The sequence below is a fragment of the Lepidochelys kempii genome, chromosome 6, assembly GCF_965140265.1.
Source record: "Lepidochelys kempii isolate rLepKem1 chromosome 6, rLepKem1.hap2, whole genome shotgun sequence".
In the NCBI taxonomy this organism is placed as follows: domain Eukaryota; kingdom Metazoa; phylum Chordata; order Testudines; family Cheloniidae; genus Lepidochelys; species Lepidochelys kempii.
The window spans coordinates 15,823,505-15,842,366 of NC_133261.1; the positions used below are offsets into that span (position 1 = coordinate 15,823,505).

At 53.4% G+C, this 18,862-nt stretch overlaps 1 protein-coding gene across 1 annotated transcript; it reads left to right on the forward strand.

Annotated features, from left to right (window-relative positions):
• Window positions 1-5,032: 5,032 nt before the first annotated feature.
• Window positions 5,033-17,435, forward strand: LOC140913257 (zona pellucida sperm-binding protein 1-like). Its single transcript, XM_073349316.1, has 14 exons — window positions 5,033-5,064; window positions 6,001-6,245; window positions 8,000-8,121; window positions 8,291-8,425; window positions 8,804-9,284; window positions 10,496-10,639; window positions 11,459-11,643; window positions 11,730-11,827; window positions 14,623-14,750; window positions 14,844-15,033; window positions 15,122-15,272; window positions 15,484-15,568; window positions 16,604-16,729; window positions 17,296-17,435. Exons 1-14 carry the CDS (start codon window positions 5,033-5,035, stop codon window positions 17,433-17,435), a joined length of 2,262 nt encoding a protein of 753 aa, XP_073205417.1.
• The last annotated feature ends 1,427 nt before the right edge of the window (window positions 17,436-18,862 follow it).

The following is an 18,862-nucleotide window of genomic DNA, read 5'->3' on the forward strand; positions in this document are numbered from 1 at the left end:
AGTCCTCCCGCATTGATAGGGCCCAGTTGAGTGTATGGAGGCAAACAATTGCAGAGTCGTGTAAAGCGTTACATGAATATGAAGAGAGGAAGGACGTGGGCGATGAGAGCAGGCAGGATGCTATGGTCAAGCTCATGGGGGAGCAAACTGATATGCTCCGCTGTATGGTGGATCTAATGCGGGAAAGGCAGCAAGACCATAGACTGCCACTGCAGCCCCTGGATAACCGCCCTCCCTCCTCCCCAAGTTCGATAGCCTCCTCACCCAGATGCCCAAGAACATGGCGGGGGGGAGGGGGGGAGGCTGCGGGGACCAACACAGTCAACCCCAGAGGATTGCACAAGCAGCAGAAAGCTGGCATATCCTAAATTTTGATTTGGTTTCTGGACTAGTCCTTCCCTCCTCCTCGTCCACCCCCCTAACCCAATACCCCCCTCTAGCTTCTGATTTCTCTCAATGTTTTGTGCAACAACTAATACAGAACGGTTTTTAAACAATTGTGACTTTATTTCCTTTCATATATATATATGGGGGGGGGCAGGTAACTTTAAGAGAAACAACAACTCCTCTCACAGCGTACCCTGGCCAGTCATGAAACTGGCTTTCAAAGCTTCTCTGATCTGCAGCGCGCCCTGCTGCGCTCTTCTAATCGCCCTGTTGTCTGGCTGTGTGAAACTTGTCGCCAGGCAAGTTGCCTCAACCTCCCACCCCGCCATAAATGTCTCCCCCTTACTCTCACAGATATTGTGGAGCACACAACAAGCAGCAATTACAATTGGAATATTGGTTGTGCTGAGATCTAACCGAGTCAGTAAACTACACCAGCGTGCTTTCAAACGTCCAAATGCACATTCTGCCACCTTTCTGCACTTGCTCAGCCTAGAGTTGAACTGCTCCTTACTACTGTCCAGGGTGCCTATGTACGGCTTCATGAGCCATGGCATTTAGGGGTAGTCTGGGTCCCCCAAGATAACTATAGGCATTTCAACATCCCCAACAGTAATTTTCGGTCTGGGAAGTAAGTTCCTTCCTGCAGCTGTTCAAACAGACCAGAGTTCCTGAAGATGCGAGTGTCATGCACCTTTCCAGGTCATCCCACATTGATGTCAGTGAAACGTTCCTTGTGATCCACCAGTGCTTGCAGCACCATGGAAAAGTACCCCTTGCGGTTTATGTACTGGCTGCCCTGATGTTCCAGGGCGAAGATGGGGATATGTGTTCCGTCTATTGCCCGCCGCACTTAGGGAATCCCAGCGCATTAAAGCCATCCACAATGGTCTGCACGTTTCCCCAAGTCACTCGCCTTGATAGCAGCTGGTCATTGATTGCATTGGCTACTTGCAGCACAGCAGCCCCCACAGTAGATTTCCCCACTCCAAATTGATTCCCGACTGACCGGTACCTGTCGGGCATTGCAAGCTTCCACAGGGCTATGGCCACTTGCTTCTCAACTGTGAGGGCTGCTCTCATTTTGGTGTCTTTCCGCTTCAGGGCAGGGGACAGCAAGTCACAAAGTTCCATGAAAGTGGCCTTACGCATATGAAAGTTTCGCAGCCACTGGGAATCATCCCATACCTGCAACACTATGCAGTCCCACCAGTCTGTGCTTGTTTCCTGGGCCCAGAATCGGCGTTCCACCGCATGAACCTGCCCCATTAGCACCATGATCTCCCAATCGCCACATGCCGTGCCATCTGTGTCCGTGTCCTCATCAGTATAGTAATCGTGCTGTCATCACTTCCTTGCCCAGTCTTGCAGGTACTGCACATACTGCTGGATAATGCATGAGGTATTTACAATGGTCAAAATGCAGCAGAGATCTGATCGGGCTCCATGGCTATGGTGCTCGCATGGGTAATCCTGGAAAAGGGGTGCGAAACGCAGGAGAGCAGAGTGGCAGCGGAAGCTGTGCTGTTTGGGTCACGGTAGCCGAACAAAGACTGACAATGGTTGTCTTCTGTGGCTTTCACAGAGGTGGGAGCCCAGGACAGACAACATGGAGAAGCTTGCAAGCGTGGCAATAGCGGGAGAGCAGAGTTGGCGGCAGAAGCTGTGTTGCTCGATTCACAATGGCCGAGCAGAGTTGAGTTGGAGAGGTGGATTCATCGTAGCAGGAGAGCAGCGGTGCACCGTCTGCTGAAAGCAGTATGGCGTCTGCATGCCAAAAAGGGGCGAAACGATTGTCTGCTGTAGCTTTCTGGTGACACACACCCAGAAACACCCGCCAGAATGTTTTTACCCCATCATGCTTAACTGGGAGCTTAACAGAGAATTCCAATGGGCGGCAGGGACTGTGGGAACTGTGGGATAGCTACCCACAGTGCACCGCTCTGACATTTGATGCCAGCCTTGGTACTGTGGACGCAATCTGCCAAATTCACCCGCTTTAGTAGGGACACAGAAGACCGAATGTATAAAATAGCTTCCGAAAATTCAAATAGAATAATTTTGAAATAATTTTGTACTGTAAACGTACTGAGGGGTAGCAGTGCCATGAGAAAAAGACAGATGGAGCCTAGGAAAACCACCAGGCAAGAGAAGCTCAAGAGGCCTAAGCCTATTGAGGTGTCCTTGCAGCGCATCCTCAGGTTTCACACAGCTCAGGCTGAGGCCTGCCTCGGTCTGTGGAGCTCCATACTTGGCCAGGTTAGGTTTCTTCAAGGCCTGGTATGAGGCCTCCCTAATTTATGACTAGTTTCACCCCTAACTTGCACTCTGCACCGGCCACTAGGGCTAACCCCCTTAATCTTATTTTAAAAGAGCTGTAAAATCATTAACAATCATGGGCCTCAGTTCCACACCTCATCAGAACAATGGCACCTCCATCAGCCCCTGGCACCACGCCAGAGCCCTGTTCCAACACTGACTCAGACAGAACGCAGTGACTCCTAGTGAATTAACACCACTGTTTTCTGGACCTCCAGGGTTTTGCCCACAGATCCCCCTACTCAGCACTGAGGAGGCCTGATCCTTCCAAAGGTATGACATGTAATGTTAGGTCTCAGCAGCTGTCCCTTATGGGGTTGGTGATGGGATAAAGTACCAGGGTGACTAGGGGCCAGGACTACACCTGTACGGAGATGACGATATCACCCGCATGAGGGGAGCTTGGGGATCTGTTGCTCTCTAGGGGCTGGTTCACATGGATGTTAATGAGTGTGCTACAGCCACTCCCTAGAGATGGTTAGTCCTTTTCGTTCAGAATCGCCTGGTTTTTGCTCTGAAGATCATGGAGTTTAAATCTCAGTGTGGGCCCAAGCAGGAGCAGTTAAAATTGCAAGCCAGAGATTGACATACAGGGCAAGGGGGTGCAGAGCAGTGGGACAGAAGACCAGACTAGCAGCATGTGTGTAGGTCAGAGTTAAGAGTACAAGCAGAGCTGTGGGGGAGGCGTGTTTGGCAGCTGTTAGCATCAGGCTCAGGGGCCCGTTCTCCATTCCCCAGTCACGGGAGCAGTTTCTCTACACACCTTGCTTGCCCTGCCGCAAAGATAAAGCATCTTTGAGTGAGTTTTACATTCCTCCCCCGATGCCCCCCCGCCCCAGTGTTCACAACACAACAGGGAAGTAGGGAAGAAGCAGAGACGGAGTTACCAACTCTCATCATGTTATTGTGAGTGATGCAATACTTTGTGCTTTTCTTAAAGCTCCAGCTCCTGGAGTCAGGTGAACATACCAGAACATCAGCTTTCCTTTTAAAAAAAGGGTTTCAAGCCTCATCTTTTTGTTTTATGTTTGTATGGCGCCTGGCCCAATGGGGTCCTGCTCCATGACAGGAGCTCTTAAGCACTGCAGGAATACAAATACATAATAACTGTAGAGACAGAGAAGCTTCAAAGCATGACCTCCGCAGATTCAAAAGCCAGAAAAGCATTTTAAAATAGCCACAAATTTGTTATTTTTAAAATCTCATGATTTTTAAGGGAAGCTCAGGAGTTTGGGGGGACTCATGATTTTTGAGCGCTCAGGGTTGGCGATATTCTCAGCAGTGAGAAGGGCAGAAAGAGCGAGGGAGATGAGACGGGGAGCCCCAACCCCAAAGAGCCAAAAATCAAGAGATTGCTGCAAAAATCATGAGATTTTTCACACAAAAAATACACTTGAGCGATTTTTTTCATAGGTTCATGGATTTTCAGGCCAGAAGGGACCCTTAGATCAACCAATCTGACCTCCAGCAGAGCACAGACCAGAGAATGTCACCCTGTTACCTCTGCATGGAGCCCGATAACTTGTGTCTAAGTAAAGCGTCTTCCAGACAGGCCGCCTGTGGGCTGGTCTACACTAGAAAGTTAGGTTGACCCAGGTGTGTCCCTCAGGGCTGTGAAAAATTCACCCTCCTGAGAGACGTAGTTAATCCAACCTCTCTCCCAGGGTAGATGCCATGAGCTCACTGGAAGAACTCTGCCATCGTCCTACCTCTCGGAGCGGTGGATTTACGACAGCGTTGCTGCAGTATGTCTCAGCACTACAGGGCAGCACTGCAGCTGTGTAGACATAGCCTGATTGAGACTCCATCACTTCCAGTGGTCGTCTGTTCCAAGGGTTAGTCACCCTTCAAAATGTGTGCCTTACGTCTACCTTAGATTTGGCCATGGACGATGGGTGAACCACAGGCTTGGGGAGGCTAGCCCCTGGCCCGGCCCACCCTTCAGCCTGAGGCCCCACCCCAAAGCCCAGAATCCCTCCCTTCCACGGCTACCAGCCCCCCCTTCCAATCCCGGGTTGCCCAAGCACCACCAGCCCCAAAGCGCCAGGGCACACACACCCACCCAGAGCACCAGACAGGCTGCCCCATCAGCCCCGCAGCACTGGGTGGGTGGGCTGCTCCCCAGCACCAGACCACTGGGTGGGCGTCGGGCAGCCCTCCTTTTCCCCCCAGCCCTGGAGAACTGGGTGGTGCGGCCCCAGCCACCCCAAGTCCTAGCCGCCCTAGCCCCAGCCCCAGCCCAGCAGGCTTCCCGGAAGAGGAGCAGGCTGCTTGCCTGGGCTGGGGCCAACTACCAGCAGCAGAAGGAGGGGGCCTTGGGCGGAGCATGGGCAGGGCCACGCGGGGCTCTTTGCGGAGGTACAGCCTCCCCAGGCTATTGTACGCATCATCCATGGATTTGGCTGGCTCCAACTTCCAACCGCTGGATCTTGTTCTACCCTTCTCCACTCGATTAAAGAGCCCTTTAATAGCCAGTCTTTTCGCCCTATGAATGTACTTGGGCACTGTACTTGAGCTACTTCTTGATCTCCTTTTCGATAACCTAAACTGACTGAGCACTGAGAATCTCTTGCTAGCCGGCACTTCTTTCAGCCGGCAAATTGCATTTGTGACTCTTCTCTGTATCCACTCCAGTTTTTCAATAACCTAATCCCACAGAACAAGAAAGAAAAAGGCCTCATTCAATACCATGGCCACCTACACACTGACTCGACCTTGTGCCTGCCCGCCCGCTTCGAATCATAGAATATCAGGCTTGGAAGGGACCTCAAGAGGTCATCTAGTCCAACCCCCTGCTCAGAGCAGGACCAATCCCCAACTAAATCATCCGATCCCAGAAGGATACACTGACTAGACCCCTCGATTCCAGGCAACTTGGCCTTCTGATTTTTGGGGCACTTGGGGTGTGCTTGAGCCCTGTTTTTATGCTTTTCTCTGCAACTGTGCGGGCAAGAAACTTATTTTTCTTTTGAATGCACACTGAGGTTCTCAGCTAGTTCCTTGTTTCCAGGAGATGGGGCTTGAAATAAAACATCAGTTACCATGGGACTTGCAATAAAATCCTGAGAGCTGGCAACACTGAAAAGGTAGCGTAACAGGAGGCTTCAATGGGAGGGGGGTCTTAGGGCTGAAGGGTTCGATGGTTATGTTTCCCTTTCACCCTGAGCTTTGCACTTTTCATCCGGCCCCTCCCCACCACCAGGCAGCTCCCCAGGTGCTGCCTCTCTGCTCATCTGATTCACACCCCGCCCCCTCCCCACCACTCACTCACCCTACAAAGCCCCGCTCCCACAGCCTCTCCCCTTATGAGAAGTGGCTGCTAGACAGGGCTTCTTTCTTAGCATCTTCAGCCATGGGGCTGGCCTGTAGGTATTTTGTGGGCTTAGTGCTGCTCTGGTCCCTAAGGATAGCCCTTGGGCAGGGGGACTTCCACAGGATCAGTTTCTCTGTCTTGCAACATGAGTATGACTGTGGAGACTATGGGATGCAGCTGCTGGTCTTTCCCAGCCAGGGCCGCACCGTCCGCTTCAAAGTTGTGGGTAAGTAGCTGCCTGGCTGCTTCATGAGAAAGCTAAGAAGCCTCCTGCTCGTCTGCCCTCTTAGACATGCAGGCGGGTTTTATGGGTCTCTTGTGGAAACCTCTTACTTCTACAGTATGTAATGAGAGCTTTAGGAAGGGAACAAGAAGGTCCTACTCTAGTGCTTTTTGGTGGCCTGGCTGTTGCCCTCAAATCTTGAGTACCCTGGTCTCCTGAAGTGAGAGTCTGTGGCTTCTGTCCCCTGGAGAAAAGACTGGAGATTGCTACCTGGATTCAACGGTTAGGGCTAAGTCTTTCCTCACAACAGCCTGCTGACCGTGACCCACAAAATAGCAGAGGGTAAAGAGGGAACCCTGCTGGGGGGAGACTGTAAAAGGACATACCAAAATGTGGCTGGGTATCCCAAGCTCTGGTGTAACTCGGCCCTTTGAGCTCCAGACGCCTGGATCCTGCGCCCTCTGTGGGCGATCACCTCCCTGTTGTCATGCCCAAGCATGGGATGGGATGGGATGGCCTGGCCTGGCTCGGCCACTCTCAGCCCTCCTTGTTAGGGGGTTTATTCCTTCACCCACTTACTTCCCTGGTCCTTCTCGCATGAACAGAGAGCAACAATACCCGAAGTCCAAAGATGCAAACAATTCAAAGTTTATTGGGGGGAACTTCCAGCAAGCATGATTGCAGTTTCCTTCCTTAGTGTCCTCCTTCCCAGCTCTGACACCACAGAGCCTTACACCTGTGTCCCTGTTCCCATTCCTGCCCATAGCCAAACATGATTCCAATTTCCTTACCCCCATTCCCTGTTCCCATTTCCCCCTTTAGCAAAACATGATTCCAATTTCCGCACCCCTGTTCCCATCCCCTCCCACCCATGCCCACTCACTTCCTTATTGACTACAGATTATATAGTCAAACTTGAGTTCTGCTTAGCTATACCTTAACCAATCATTTTCCTGAAATGTAACTAACCAATCCTAACACATTGGTACATGATTATGTGCCCAATTATATCCCACCACCTTAATGAGTTTACACCCAGCAAAATTAATTATACAGCAGACAGAAACCATCACAGAACCAGACAGAGATTATACAGACAGACAAACAATAGGAAAGTGGGAACTATAAATGACAAAAACAATACAGGAATGAGGATTTCACATCCCAGCTATTGATGAGTGAGTGCTTGCCAGACAGGATGCTATCAAACTAAGTTTCCTTTTACATTTGCTAGGCACTTCCCTTTCTCTGGAGGTGATAGGAATACAATCCTGTCCTGATAGTGCCTAACAGCCCAATAGCACCTTATTTCAATGTGACTAGTTTGGAATGTGAGGATGTGACCCTTCGCTTCCCAACTTATGGCTGCCTCTGTTGCTTAGCCAAAGGCCTTAGCCTAAGAACAGGGCCTCAGACTGTCACAGTAAGAGAAGGCCCTTACACCAGCAGACAGTGATTTTGATTCTTTCTCTTATACCTCTAGAACTAGCCAAGTGATAAGAATACACCTAAATTCTGAGAGTATAGGCCTTGACAGACAGGCCTGAATATCTATATCCTAACACTCCTGGCTCTAGGTCAGACTTGGTAAATGACGGCCGTCCTGTATCTTTGGAGCTGCTTCCCACCATGCTAAACTCCACTAAACTGAAGGATGTGACAAACCACTGTCGCTGTTCCAAACATGGCTACTTGGCTAAGCTTCATCAAGGGCTTTAACTCTTCCTTACCCACGACCTGTATGACTCTCTCCACAGATGAGTTTGGGACACCCTTCGAAGTTACCAACTGCTCCATTTGTCTCCATTGGGTCACATCTGGCGAGCAAGGAGCGATGATCTTCTCAGCTGGCTACAATGGCTGTCATGTGCAGAAGAAGGTGAGGGGGGTTGGCACGCCTCACCCCAGTGTACCTGAGCAACAACAGAAGCTGGAGATGGGTCCATACCTGCAGTCACAGCAGCCTGTGCAGCTGGGGGGCGCTGCGCTTAGCGCCTACAGAGTCTGTTAGGCCACAATACTGACTGATTGGTGTCTCTTCATTGCAGGATGGGCGTAACCACCTGCAAGTCCGAGTGGAGGAACTGCTGAGCGCCAGGGCCGTCGCTGCCACCTATGATGTGAACATGACCTGCCCCAAGCCCACTGAACGTGACTTAACCCCAGAGGAGACCATGCGCTACGTGCCCCAGCCGCAGCCGGGCCTGGTGCGCCCGGTGCCCCAGCCGCAGCCGGGCCTGGTGCGCCCGGTGCCCCAGCCGCAGCCGGGCCTGGTGCGCCCGGTGCCCCAGCCGCAGCCGGGCCTGGTGCGCCCGGTGCCCCAGCCGCAGCCGGGCCTGGTGCGCCCGGTGCCCCAGCCGCAGCCGGGCCTGGTGCGCCCGGTGCCCCAGCCGCAGCCGGGCCTGGTGCGCCCGGTGCCCCAGCCGCAGCCGGGCCTGGTGCGCCCGGTGCCCCAGCCGCAGCCGGGCCTGGTGCGCCCGGTGCCCCAGCCGCAGCCGGGCCTGGTGCGCCCGGTGCCCCAGCCGCAGCCGGGCCTGGTGCGCCCGGTGCCCCAGCCGCAGCCGGGCCTGGTGCGCCCGGTGCCCCAGCCGCAGCCGGGCCTGGTGCGCCCGGTGCCCCAGCCGCAGCCGGGCCTGGTGCGCCCGGTGCCCCAGCCGCAGCCGGGCCTGGTGCGCCCGGTGCCCCAGCCGCAGCCGGGCCTGGTGCGCCCGGTGCCCCAGCCGCAGCCGGGCCTGGTGCGCCCGGTGCCCCAGCCGCAGCCGGGCCTGGTGCGCCCGGTGCCCCAGCCGCAGCCGGGCCTGGTGCGCCCGGTGCCCCAGCCGCAGCCGGGCCTGGTGCGCCCGGTGCCCCAGCCGCAGCCGGGCCTGGTGCGCCCGGTGCCCCAGCCGCAGCCGGGCCTGGTGCGCCCGGTGCCCCAGCCGCAGCCGGGCCTGGTGCGCCCGGTGCCCCAGCCGCAGCCGGGCCTGGTGCGCCCGGTGCCCCAGCCGCAGCCGGGCCTGGTGCGCCCGGTGCCCCAAATATATCCTCCACCAAGCAACATAGGTGTGTGGGGGTGTCTGTGACCTCTAACTGGTTTGAGTGCATGTGGGTCCCCTCTAATGGAAGGTTTCATGCTCCACTCCTGACTCCTGTGGTGGCCTTCAGAGGAGCTGAAACTAGTCTCTTGCTTGTGGCTGCCATGTTAGAGCTGGTGTTGACAGTGTTGTAAGCCATAATCAAAAATGAGATTCGTTTAGAAATCATGCTCTTCCCCCACCCGCCCCCAGTTTATTTGAAGGGGAAGGGGTGGCTATTTGCCTTCTGGTTTTTCAAAGTTTAGGGGGAAGGCACTTGCTTCCAAAGTCTGTGAGCTTCTTTGGCTCAAAATCCAGTCACACATGCACCAATGTGTCCTTGCCATTGGCTGCTCAGAGGGGCTTCCCCTGTTCCTCCAGTATCCCAGGGTTTGGGATCTGATGTTGTATCCCTTCGTATCTCACCCCCACATCTGTTTGCAATCTGTCTCCTTCACCCCCCATGTGTCTCTCACAGGCTCTTCACAGCTCTTAGTCCCTCCCTCTCCTAGAGTCCTGTCTAGGCCTCCCCCTAAACCAGAGTGGCATCCACTTTGCCTGTAGGTACAGCTTCAGTCTCATGAAAGAAATTCGCAGCCATGTTTATGAGGGACACTTTCCTCTGATCGGCTATGGGGAAATGGTGGCCAACCTGCTAGCTTCTGCCCCATCGTCCGTAAAGGGAGATGGTGACTTCAATAAAGGAAAAATTCATAGAGCAGGCGTCTGCTCACTATTTCATGAGATGGCTAGAGAAACCCACCTCAGAACTGCTAAGTGATAAATTACAGTTGACCACACTGCTGGCTGTGTTGAGGGGGCTGTAGGGTGTAGGTGGGGGCTCTCCTCTGACACAGCAGCAGATCAGGAGCCTGAATTTCCAAGTGACATGTTAAGCCTGCTATCAGAGAAGGGCAACATGCTACATCTGGAGGACAGGGGTGGGGATCTGAGCACAATGCTGTCTGAGGTGGTATGTGGTTTGGGGTTATGGTTGTGGGGGGCAGGGTGAGCTGGGATGGAGGACCACTCTGGGAGCTCTTGCAGCCCTTTGGGGAAGGGGAGGAGAGTTGGACTGGTGTTGAGGTCAGCCACTTGTCCAGAGGTCACTACAGATCTTAAAAAGTCTCTGGGGAAGGGTCTCTCGTGATCTCTTTAGAGGCTCTCTAGCTCTCCTTAATCCACACCCTGCTGTTCTAGGGGCGCATCTCACAGAGGAGCAGTGCCGTGTGGTGGCTGGGAAGATGCCCTGTGCGGATGCCCCAGGCCAAGCTGCTTGCTTCCAGGCTGGCTGTTGTTATGATGAGACTGACCTCACCACTCCCTGCTACTTTGGCAACACAGGTGGGAGACCTGCCCTCATGTCAGGTTATGGAGCCTTTTGTCATCTCTGTCCTGGGAAGCTTGGTGACACACCGTACGTCTCAGATGAGTTTGGTCACCACCTACTAGCATGGTGAACTAGACTTGGATGCAATGTCTTTAACTCTCACCCTAGGCTGCAGCTGGCATCAGTTGTGTGCAAAGGGATTCTTCCTACATCACGGTCTCTCCTCAGTTGCCCAATGCCTGGCAGATCTTGAGAGCCAACACCAAATGTGTGGTGGCAGAGGAAGACCCATCAGACGGTACAGGCTGGTGCTCCATCATCAGATCGATGGATAACTTTGCCGGCTTGTGTCTCGTTCCTGCACAACATGAGCTGCAATCATGCTGTCTCAGACAAACCCACTTACCCCCATGGGGCTTCATTTGATAGATTCCAAAGCCAGAAGGGACCATTGTGATCATTAGTCTGTCTGATTTCCTGTATAACACAAGCTATAGGATTTCCCTGAAATAATTCCTCCAGCAGATCTCTTGGCAGACATCCAGTCTTGCCTTGTCAGTGATGGAGAATCCACCATGACCCTGGACAAACCATTCCAAGAGTTAACTACCCTCGCTCTCAGATCTACACCTTATTTAAATACTTAGACTGTAATCAAGTCACCCCTTAACCTTCTCTCTGTCTAAAGAGACAGAATTTGGTCACTACAAGGCCTGTTTTCTAATATTTCTCATGGCTCTTCTCCAATCTATCATCCTGAGTGTGGCATGGAACTCTTGCCCAATTCCTCTACCAGGAACATCTATACTTAATCCTGCTCCTTTGTGTTGCAGTCACTGTTCAGTGCCTCCTGGATGGTCACTTTGTTCTGGTGGTCTCCAGGGACATGTCTGATCACCCCATCATCCTGGAGAGTGTCCGGCTAGCCTATGCCCAGGCAGGGTGTGACCCCATCAGGATGACTGAGGCTTTTGTGATCTTCCGCTTCCCCCTCATGCAGTGCGGCACCACAGTCCAGGTGAGGGGACACCCACGGGAAGCCAGGGTGAGTGCTCTGCTCAGGGGTTTGGGGGACTAACCTGCCCCATGTCTCCACTCTTCCAGGTGATCCATGACAAACTGATCTATGAGAACCAGCTGATCTCTGGCATCGACATCCGGACTGGGCCGGACGGCTCCATCACCCGGGACAGCACCTTCATGTAAGTTGGCCTGCTCTGTTGACTAGCAAGGAAGTGATGGTGAGCAGTCTTCTGGCCTCACGCTTCCACTGTGGAAGGGCTGGGACAGCACCTTCATGTAAGTTGGCCTGCTCTGTTGACTAGCAAGGAAGTGATGGTGAGCACTCTTCAGCCCTTCCACAGTGGAAGCGTGAGGCCAGATCCTTTCCCCTGGCAAAGATCTGATCCATCAATTTTCCAGCAGCCTCTCCTGACCACCAAAGGACTTAGGGGATGTTCTACAGGTATGGATTCCCTGCAGTCACAGACATCCCCTTTTCTGAGTGGGGCAATGCACCTGATCCCTAATGGGGCATGGGGCAAAATCTTGCTTTGTGAAGGGAAGGACACTCTGTGCAGCTGACTGTCCAAGAGTCAGGGTTTTACGTTGTCTGATCAAATGCCAACATTGGTCAGCCTCACCTCAGTCCCTGGAAAAATCCTGCAGCAGGTTGTCAAGAAATCCATTCTGAAGCACTCGGAGGAGAGGAAGGTGATCAGGACCAGCCAAAATGGATTCACCAAGGGCAAGTCGTGCCTGACCAACCTGATTGCTTTTTATGATGAGAACTGGCTCTGCGCATGTGGGGAAAGCGGTGGACATGATATACCTTGACTCTAACAAAGTTTGTTACAGTCTCCCACAGTGTTCTTGACAGCAAGTTAAAGAAGTAGGGGCTGGATGAATGAATTAAAGGTGGCTCGAAAGCTGGCTAGATCATCAAGGTCAACGGGTAGCAATCAACAGCTCTGTCTAGTTGGCAGCTGGTATCAAGCGGCATGCCCCAGGCGTCTGTCCTGGGGTTGGTTTTGTTCATTATCATTAATGATCTGGATGATGGGATGGCTTGCTGAGGGTGTAAGTTAATGGATAACACTAAGTTGGGGGGAGAGATCTAGAAAAATTGGGCTAAAAGAAATCTGAGCTTCAATAAGGACGAGTGCAGAGTCCTGCACTTAGGAGGGAAGAATCCCATTCACTGGTACAGGCTGGGGACCGACTGGCTAAGCAGCAGTTCTACAGACAAGGACCTGGGGATTACAGTGTACGAGCAGCTGGCTACGAATGAATAGTGGGCCCTTCTTGCCAAGAAAGCTACTGGTATATTGGGGTGCATTAGTAGGAGCATTGCCAGCAGATGGAGGGAAGTGACGATTCCCCTCTCACCAGCAGTGGTGAAGCCCATCTGGAGTACTGTGTCCAGTTTTGGGCCCTCACCAACAGAAAGGATGTGGAAAAATTGGGAGATTGCCCAGCAGAGGGCAACAAAAATGATTAGGGGGTTGGGGCACATAATTTATGAGGAGAGGCTGAGGGACCTGGGCTTATTTAGTCTGCAGAAGAGACAAGTGAGGGGGGATTTGATAGCAGCCTTCCCCTACCTGAAGGGGTTCCAAGGAGGATGGAGCTTGGCTGTTCTCAGTGATGGCAGATGACCGAACAAAGAGCAATGGTCTCAAGCTGCAGTGGGGGAGGTCTAGGATGGCTATTGAGGACGGGACTATCCCTCTAGGAGGATGGTGAAGCACTGGAATGGGTTACCTAGGGAAGTGGCAGAATTTCCATCCTTAGAGGTTCTGAATACCTGGCTTGACCAAGCCCTGGCTGGGATGATTTAGTTGGGGTTGGTCCCGCTTTGAGCAGCAGGTTGGACTAGCTGACCACCTGAGGGCTCTTCCAATCCTAATCTTATGATTGTAAATGCCACTTGCTGTGCGATCTCCAATGACAAGTAGGCACAGCCAGCCTGACCCGAGAAGGGCTCCATGGGGCCACCCTGAGGGACTAATAACTCCCTACAGGGTTGGTAGAAAGAAAGCTTGATGTAGGGACTGTTGCCCCCTTACTAACATTCAGTGAGGTGTACTGGTTGGCTAGCTCCCAGTACTAAAAGGGGAAGGATCTATGGGAAATCAGGACCCTGAGAGTGACAGTCCCCAGGAACAATGGGGAGAGGCCAGTGCTCCAGGTCAGCCTGACAGGGTGGGCAGGCTAATCAGAGTCAGGAGGCCAGGGAGGTCCTGTCCTCCGTGTGAGCTGGATTTGCCTGGGTCACAGAGTCAGGTCATGTGTTTCCTTTAACCTTTCCCATGTTTCCTTCTTTCTAAAATAGTTGATTAGATAACTTGCATTTGCTTTACCTTGTATGTAATGGTCATGGGTCAGAAGTGCCCAGTGCAGAGAGAGTACCCCGGAGTGGGGACACCCTAGCCCCAGTCCTAGGTGACCACAGCAGGGTTGGGGGTCGAGCCCCCTCTCCCCCCCCTCCCCCCAAGAATCCTGGGCCTAGCCTTGTTGGGGTTACGAGGACTCTGCCAGACAGGAGAGTGGAGGGGAGCCCTGAAGGGCAGGGAGGCCACTGGATAAAGGAAGTGGGAGCGAGGACTCGGATCCTTTCGCTAGCCCACTTCACCGGGGTAGTGCAGAAGCCAGGAAAGTTCCCCACAAGAGCAGGACTATTCCCCTGCTTACATTGAGAATGCTGCCAAAAGAGATGTGAGGACAAGTAAGCAGGTGCTTCTAGCCTGTCTGAGAAGGCCCCCATGTGGCCGTGCTCAGACACTCCTGCTGAGTCCCTGAGTTGGAGGGAAGAACATCTGAGTTGCTAAAAGGGTTGATCCACTAGCATCCTTGGATGTCTCCCATCCAAGTACTGATAGGGCCTGATCCTGCTTGTCTCGAGCACTAATAAGGTCACTGCCAGACACCACGTGGCCTCAAGCTGAAGTCACAGAGCATCAGCCCCTGTCTCCTCCCTCTGCTCTCTCCTGTGCAGCCTCCATGCTCGCTGCATCTACAATGCCAGTGACTTTCTGCCAGTCCAGGTCGAGGTCTTCTTGCCCCCCACACCTGCTCCAGTCACCCAGGCAGGACCCCTCCGGCTTGAGCTGCGCATCGCCACAGGTAGGTGACCCCTCACTCCAGCACGGAGATCCCATCCCCCTGAAGGACCACAGGTGTCTCAGCTCTGCTCTCCTCCTACCCTCTCCCCCACAGACCCGAGCTACAGATCCTATCTCTCAGAGAGAGACTACCCTGTGGTGAAGGTGCTCAGGGACCCTGTCTACATGGAGGTTCGCATCCTGCACAGAACAGACCCGTCCCTGGTTCTGGTTCTGCACCAGTGCTGGGCCACCCCAAGCGCTAACCCCCTGCAGCAGCCGCAGTGGCCCATCCTGGTGGACGGGTGAGTGGCTGGGATGGAGGGGGAGCATGGCTTGGGGAGGAGGAAGGCGGTTTCCTTGGTCCACCCTTCTCTCATGTCTTGCTCCCAGGTGCCCGTTCCTGGGAGACAACTACAGAACCCAGCTTGTGCCCGTGGGCCCTGCCTCATCTGAGCTGCCCTTCCCGACTCACCACCAGCGCTTCGTCCTCTCCACTTTTGCCTTTGTGGACTCCGCCTCCCAGGTGGCACTTGAGGGAGAGGTGAGAAGGGGCCCACATATAAAGCGGGTGAGGAGGGGGAAGTCGGAGTGCAGGGGCAGGAGCTCCTATTTTAGTCAGGTCCTGACCTCCTCAGTCTCTGCTGAGGCGCTGCACATGCAGAACCAAACCGATAGCTGTGGATCTACTTCCTGCCTCCTACCAGCACTGGCCAGTCACTCACTAACTCCATTCTCACTTGTGTGGATTTTAGGTGTACATTTACTGTAGCGCCTCAGCTTGCTACCCCTCCCGGCTGGAGCCCTGCAGGACCCTGTGCCCATCAGGAGCTGCTACAAGTAAGTCGGAGTGGTCTGAAATCCATGTGGGTTTCTACAAGCTCCCATCCCAAATACCAGAGGACTCATAGTGAACAGAGATCTGCCTGTCCTGCTATATCAGAGGTGGGCAAACTACCACCCACAGGACCATCCTGCCCAGCCCCTGAGTTCCCGGCCGGGGAGGCAAGCCCCCAGCCCCTCCTGTGCTGTCCCTCTCCCTCGCAGCCTCAGCACGCCTCCAGCACTCTGCTCCGGTAGGAGCTGTGAGCTCCCACTGCTCTGAGCAGCATCATAAGGGGGTTGGGATTGGAGAAGGGGCAGAGGGTGTCAGGGGGCAGTCGGGACAGGGGCTGGTTGGATTGGGCAGAGGTTCGGGGGGGCAGTCAGGGGGCATTGGATAGTCATTGGAGTCCAGCAGGGGCTGTCAGGGAGCGGGGGGTTGGATAGGGGTGTGGTCCCATTGGGCAGTTAGGGGCAGGGGTCCTGGGAGGGGGCAGTCAGGAGACAAGGAGTTGGGGGGCAGAGGGGGTTTCTGAGGTGGGCAGTCGGGGGGCAGGAATTGGGAGGGAGCCAGGCTCTTTGGGGAGGCACAGCCTTCCCTACCTGGCCCTCCATATAGTTTTACAGTGCTAATGTGGCCCTCAGGCCAAAAAGTTTGCCCAGCCCTGTGCTATACACTGACTGCAAGGCGTTCAGCCCAGCTCGTTATGTACCTCTACCATGTCCTGTAGCGCTAGCTAGGGTATGATGGGCTAAGACGAAGAGGTAAATGGCCTAATCTCCTACAACTGCCCTATGTAGGAGACAATACTAGAAATTGCCTCTGGAGAGTGGAGTGTCTGCTGCTCCTGATGAAATGGCCTTTCTTCCCAACTTCTCCCACACTTCAAATAAGCAATTCAGGAAGATCTAATACCTGGTACCACAACCTGTCAGGAGGCCTGTAAGGACTCATGGTTGAGTCCATGGTGACGCTGCATTTCATCACGATGGGCCCTCTGGTTGTGAGTGCGCTGGACAGACAGCTCCCTAACTCTCCATTCCATCTGCCAGGAGGCCGCCGGTTCCTGGATATCGACAATGGGACAGGAGAGCCCCAGGACCTGGTGAGTTCTCCTGGCCCTGTGATCTTCCAGGAGAGCCCTGAGCCGTGGAGAGAGCACGTCTATGAGAACAAGGGTGAGGTTTCTGTTAAACCCTAGTAGGACAACTGGCATCTTGCACAGTAACCTGGAATACAGCAAGTCAATGCTGTCTAGGGGGTTCAAATATAAATGTTCATGGGGGGAGGGGGGCTACATGCAGAAGTCACTCCTTGATGATCCATATGTAAGCTAATGCTGGCTGACACCATACCTGTGAGTGCTTCCTATGAGTGGGCCAATGTTGGGTTATATCCTTATCCTATGGACATTCATAGGATGTCTCAAAAACCAGCAAACTTGGGGGAAGCGGGGGGGACACTATGGCACCTCAGTGGTGACTTGTATGCCCTGAGCCTCTGTGGCACTCAATGCACTGGGGCTAGCATTGCCTCTGCCCTCTATTGGATGGCTATCAATGGGATGGTGGTGCTGGCTCACAGTCTAAAAAGTGAGTTGACAATTCAAGTATCTTTCTGATGAAGGCTGGCCTAAGCGGTAGGGGGAGCACCACTGGGGCAGGGAAGTCTAGGTGTCATCTCCACACTTTAGACCCTACAGAAATCTGGATTGTCTTAACCTCTCCTCCTCCTCCTCCTTCAGACCCTGTCTCCAGACTAGACCTGACCCTGGTGCTTCTGGCCATGCTTTCATTGGTGGCTGTGGCTTCTCTCGTTACTGTGACACTACTCCATAGGAGAAGCAGCTGGATGACAAGGTCCCAAATCTTCCATGGCAGATGACTGTAAAATAAGGGAGAGGAGCAGAAATAAAATCTCTGGAGTGCACTAATGTCTTGTGGTAGCGTGTGTCCCTCTGGGGGAGGGAACAGCAGTTGTTGAGGCCAGGGGTCTGCTACTAGCCTTGTAGCTCTTCCCCATTCAGCAGCAGAACAGACCTCTCTGCAGGGATAGACACCAGAATAGGATGTGGCATAGAGGACAGGAAGAAGACTGCAAGCTAGCACTAGACAAGGTAAATCAAATGGCTTTCTCTCACTCCTGGGGTCCTATCTAGGGGGAGGGGAAGCCACTCAGCCGAACTAGAGACATTTTGATTAACTTTACTGTGAATAGCTGGATTCTAACTCCCCTGGGCACGCAATAAGAACTACTGGCGCTTGCCAGTCTCACATGAAGTCCATGTGAGCCAGCTGGGGGACACGCCTAAGTCTGGTAACTAGAAACCCTTGTGTCTTCTGTGGGGGCTGTGGCAGGAGGTGGAGAAGATTTCCCCATTGTGTTAGTGACTGGGAAACCTGATGCTTCAAGACCTTAAGCATCCTCCCTGACAGCTGGGATCTGCCCCATAACTGGTATCTCCTGCTTCTTGACCCTTAAGCTATATCTCTGGGGCACTCCAAAGCATGGCTGTAGTGCGCACACACAGACCCAAGTGAGCTAGCTTTCATCAAGCTAGTTGAAATAACGGTAGTGGAAGCATGGCCTATACAAGACTAGCTGGGACTCTGGGTCGTACTCCAGTGGGTAGCCTGTGCTGCTGTTGCTCTACTGCTTGATCTGGCTAGGCCAAAGCTACCTCGGCTACATCTACGCACTCACCTCTGTCTACACGGCAATCTACCCTTCTCCATTTGCATTAGTTTCCTTCCATCTCACCTGGGGAAACTACAGCCCTCCAGCTCCTCTCCAAATCCCCTTCCAACAGCTAAAATCCTCTCCCACTGCTCCTACCACATCAACACCCTCCACCTACTGTAGAACCCACAGGGACTGTCACGCTAACGTGGTGTAACTGTTCTAACCCCTCTACTACCATCTTCTAGGGTAGCCTACTGTGGGACCGGATCCTGCAAACACTTAATGTGCATGTGGTAATGACTTCACGCATGCATGGAGTTAAGCACGTGCTGAGGGCTGGCCAAGCAACACAAACGGTTCATTAAATGTCAATGTTCATCCTGCAGTAGGCAAAACCAATGCCTCAAAACTCTTCATGGAAAAAGCAGAAAGGCATGTGTATCCAAGAAATGCATGGGCACTCGCCTGAGATCTAGGAGACATGGGTTTGAGTCCCTGCTCTGCCTGACTGGGTGCACGTGTGTACTCCTGCATCCCAAAATGGAGTGTTGCAAGGTCAGAGTCTTGGACTGTAAGAAGATGGCAGCAGGGATCATGCTTTTTGTTACTCTCCGCAAAAAGCATTGTGT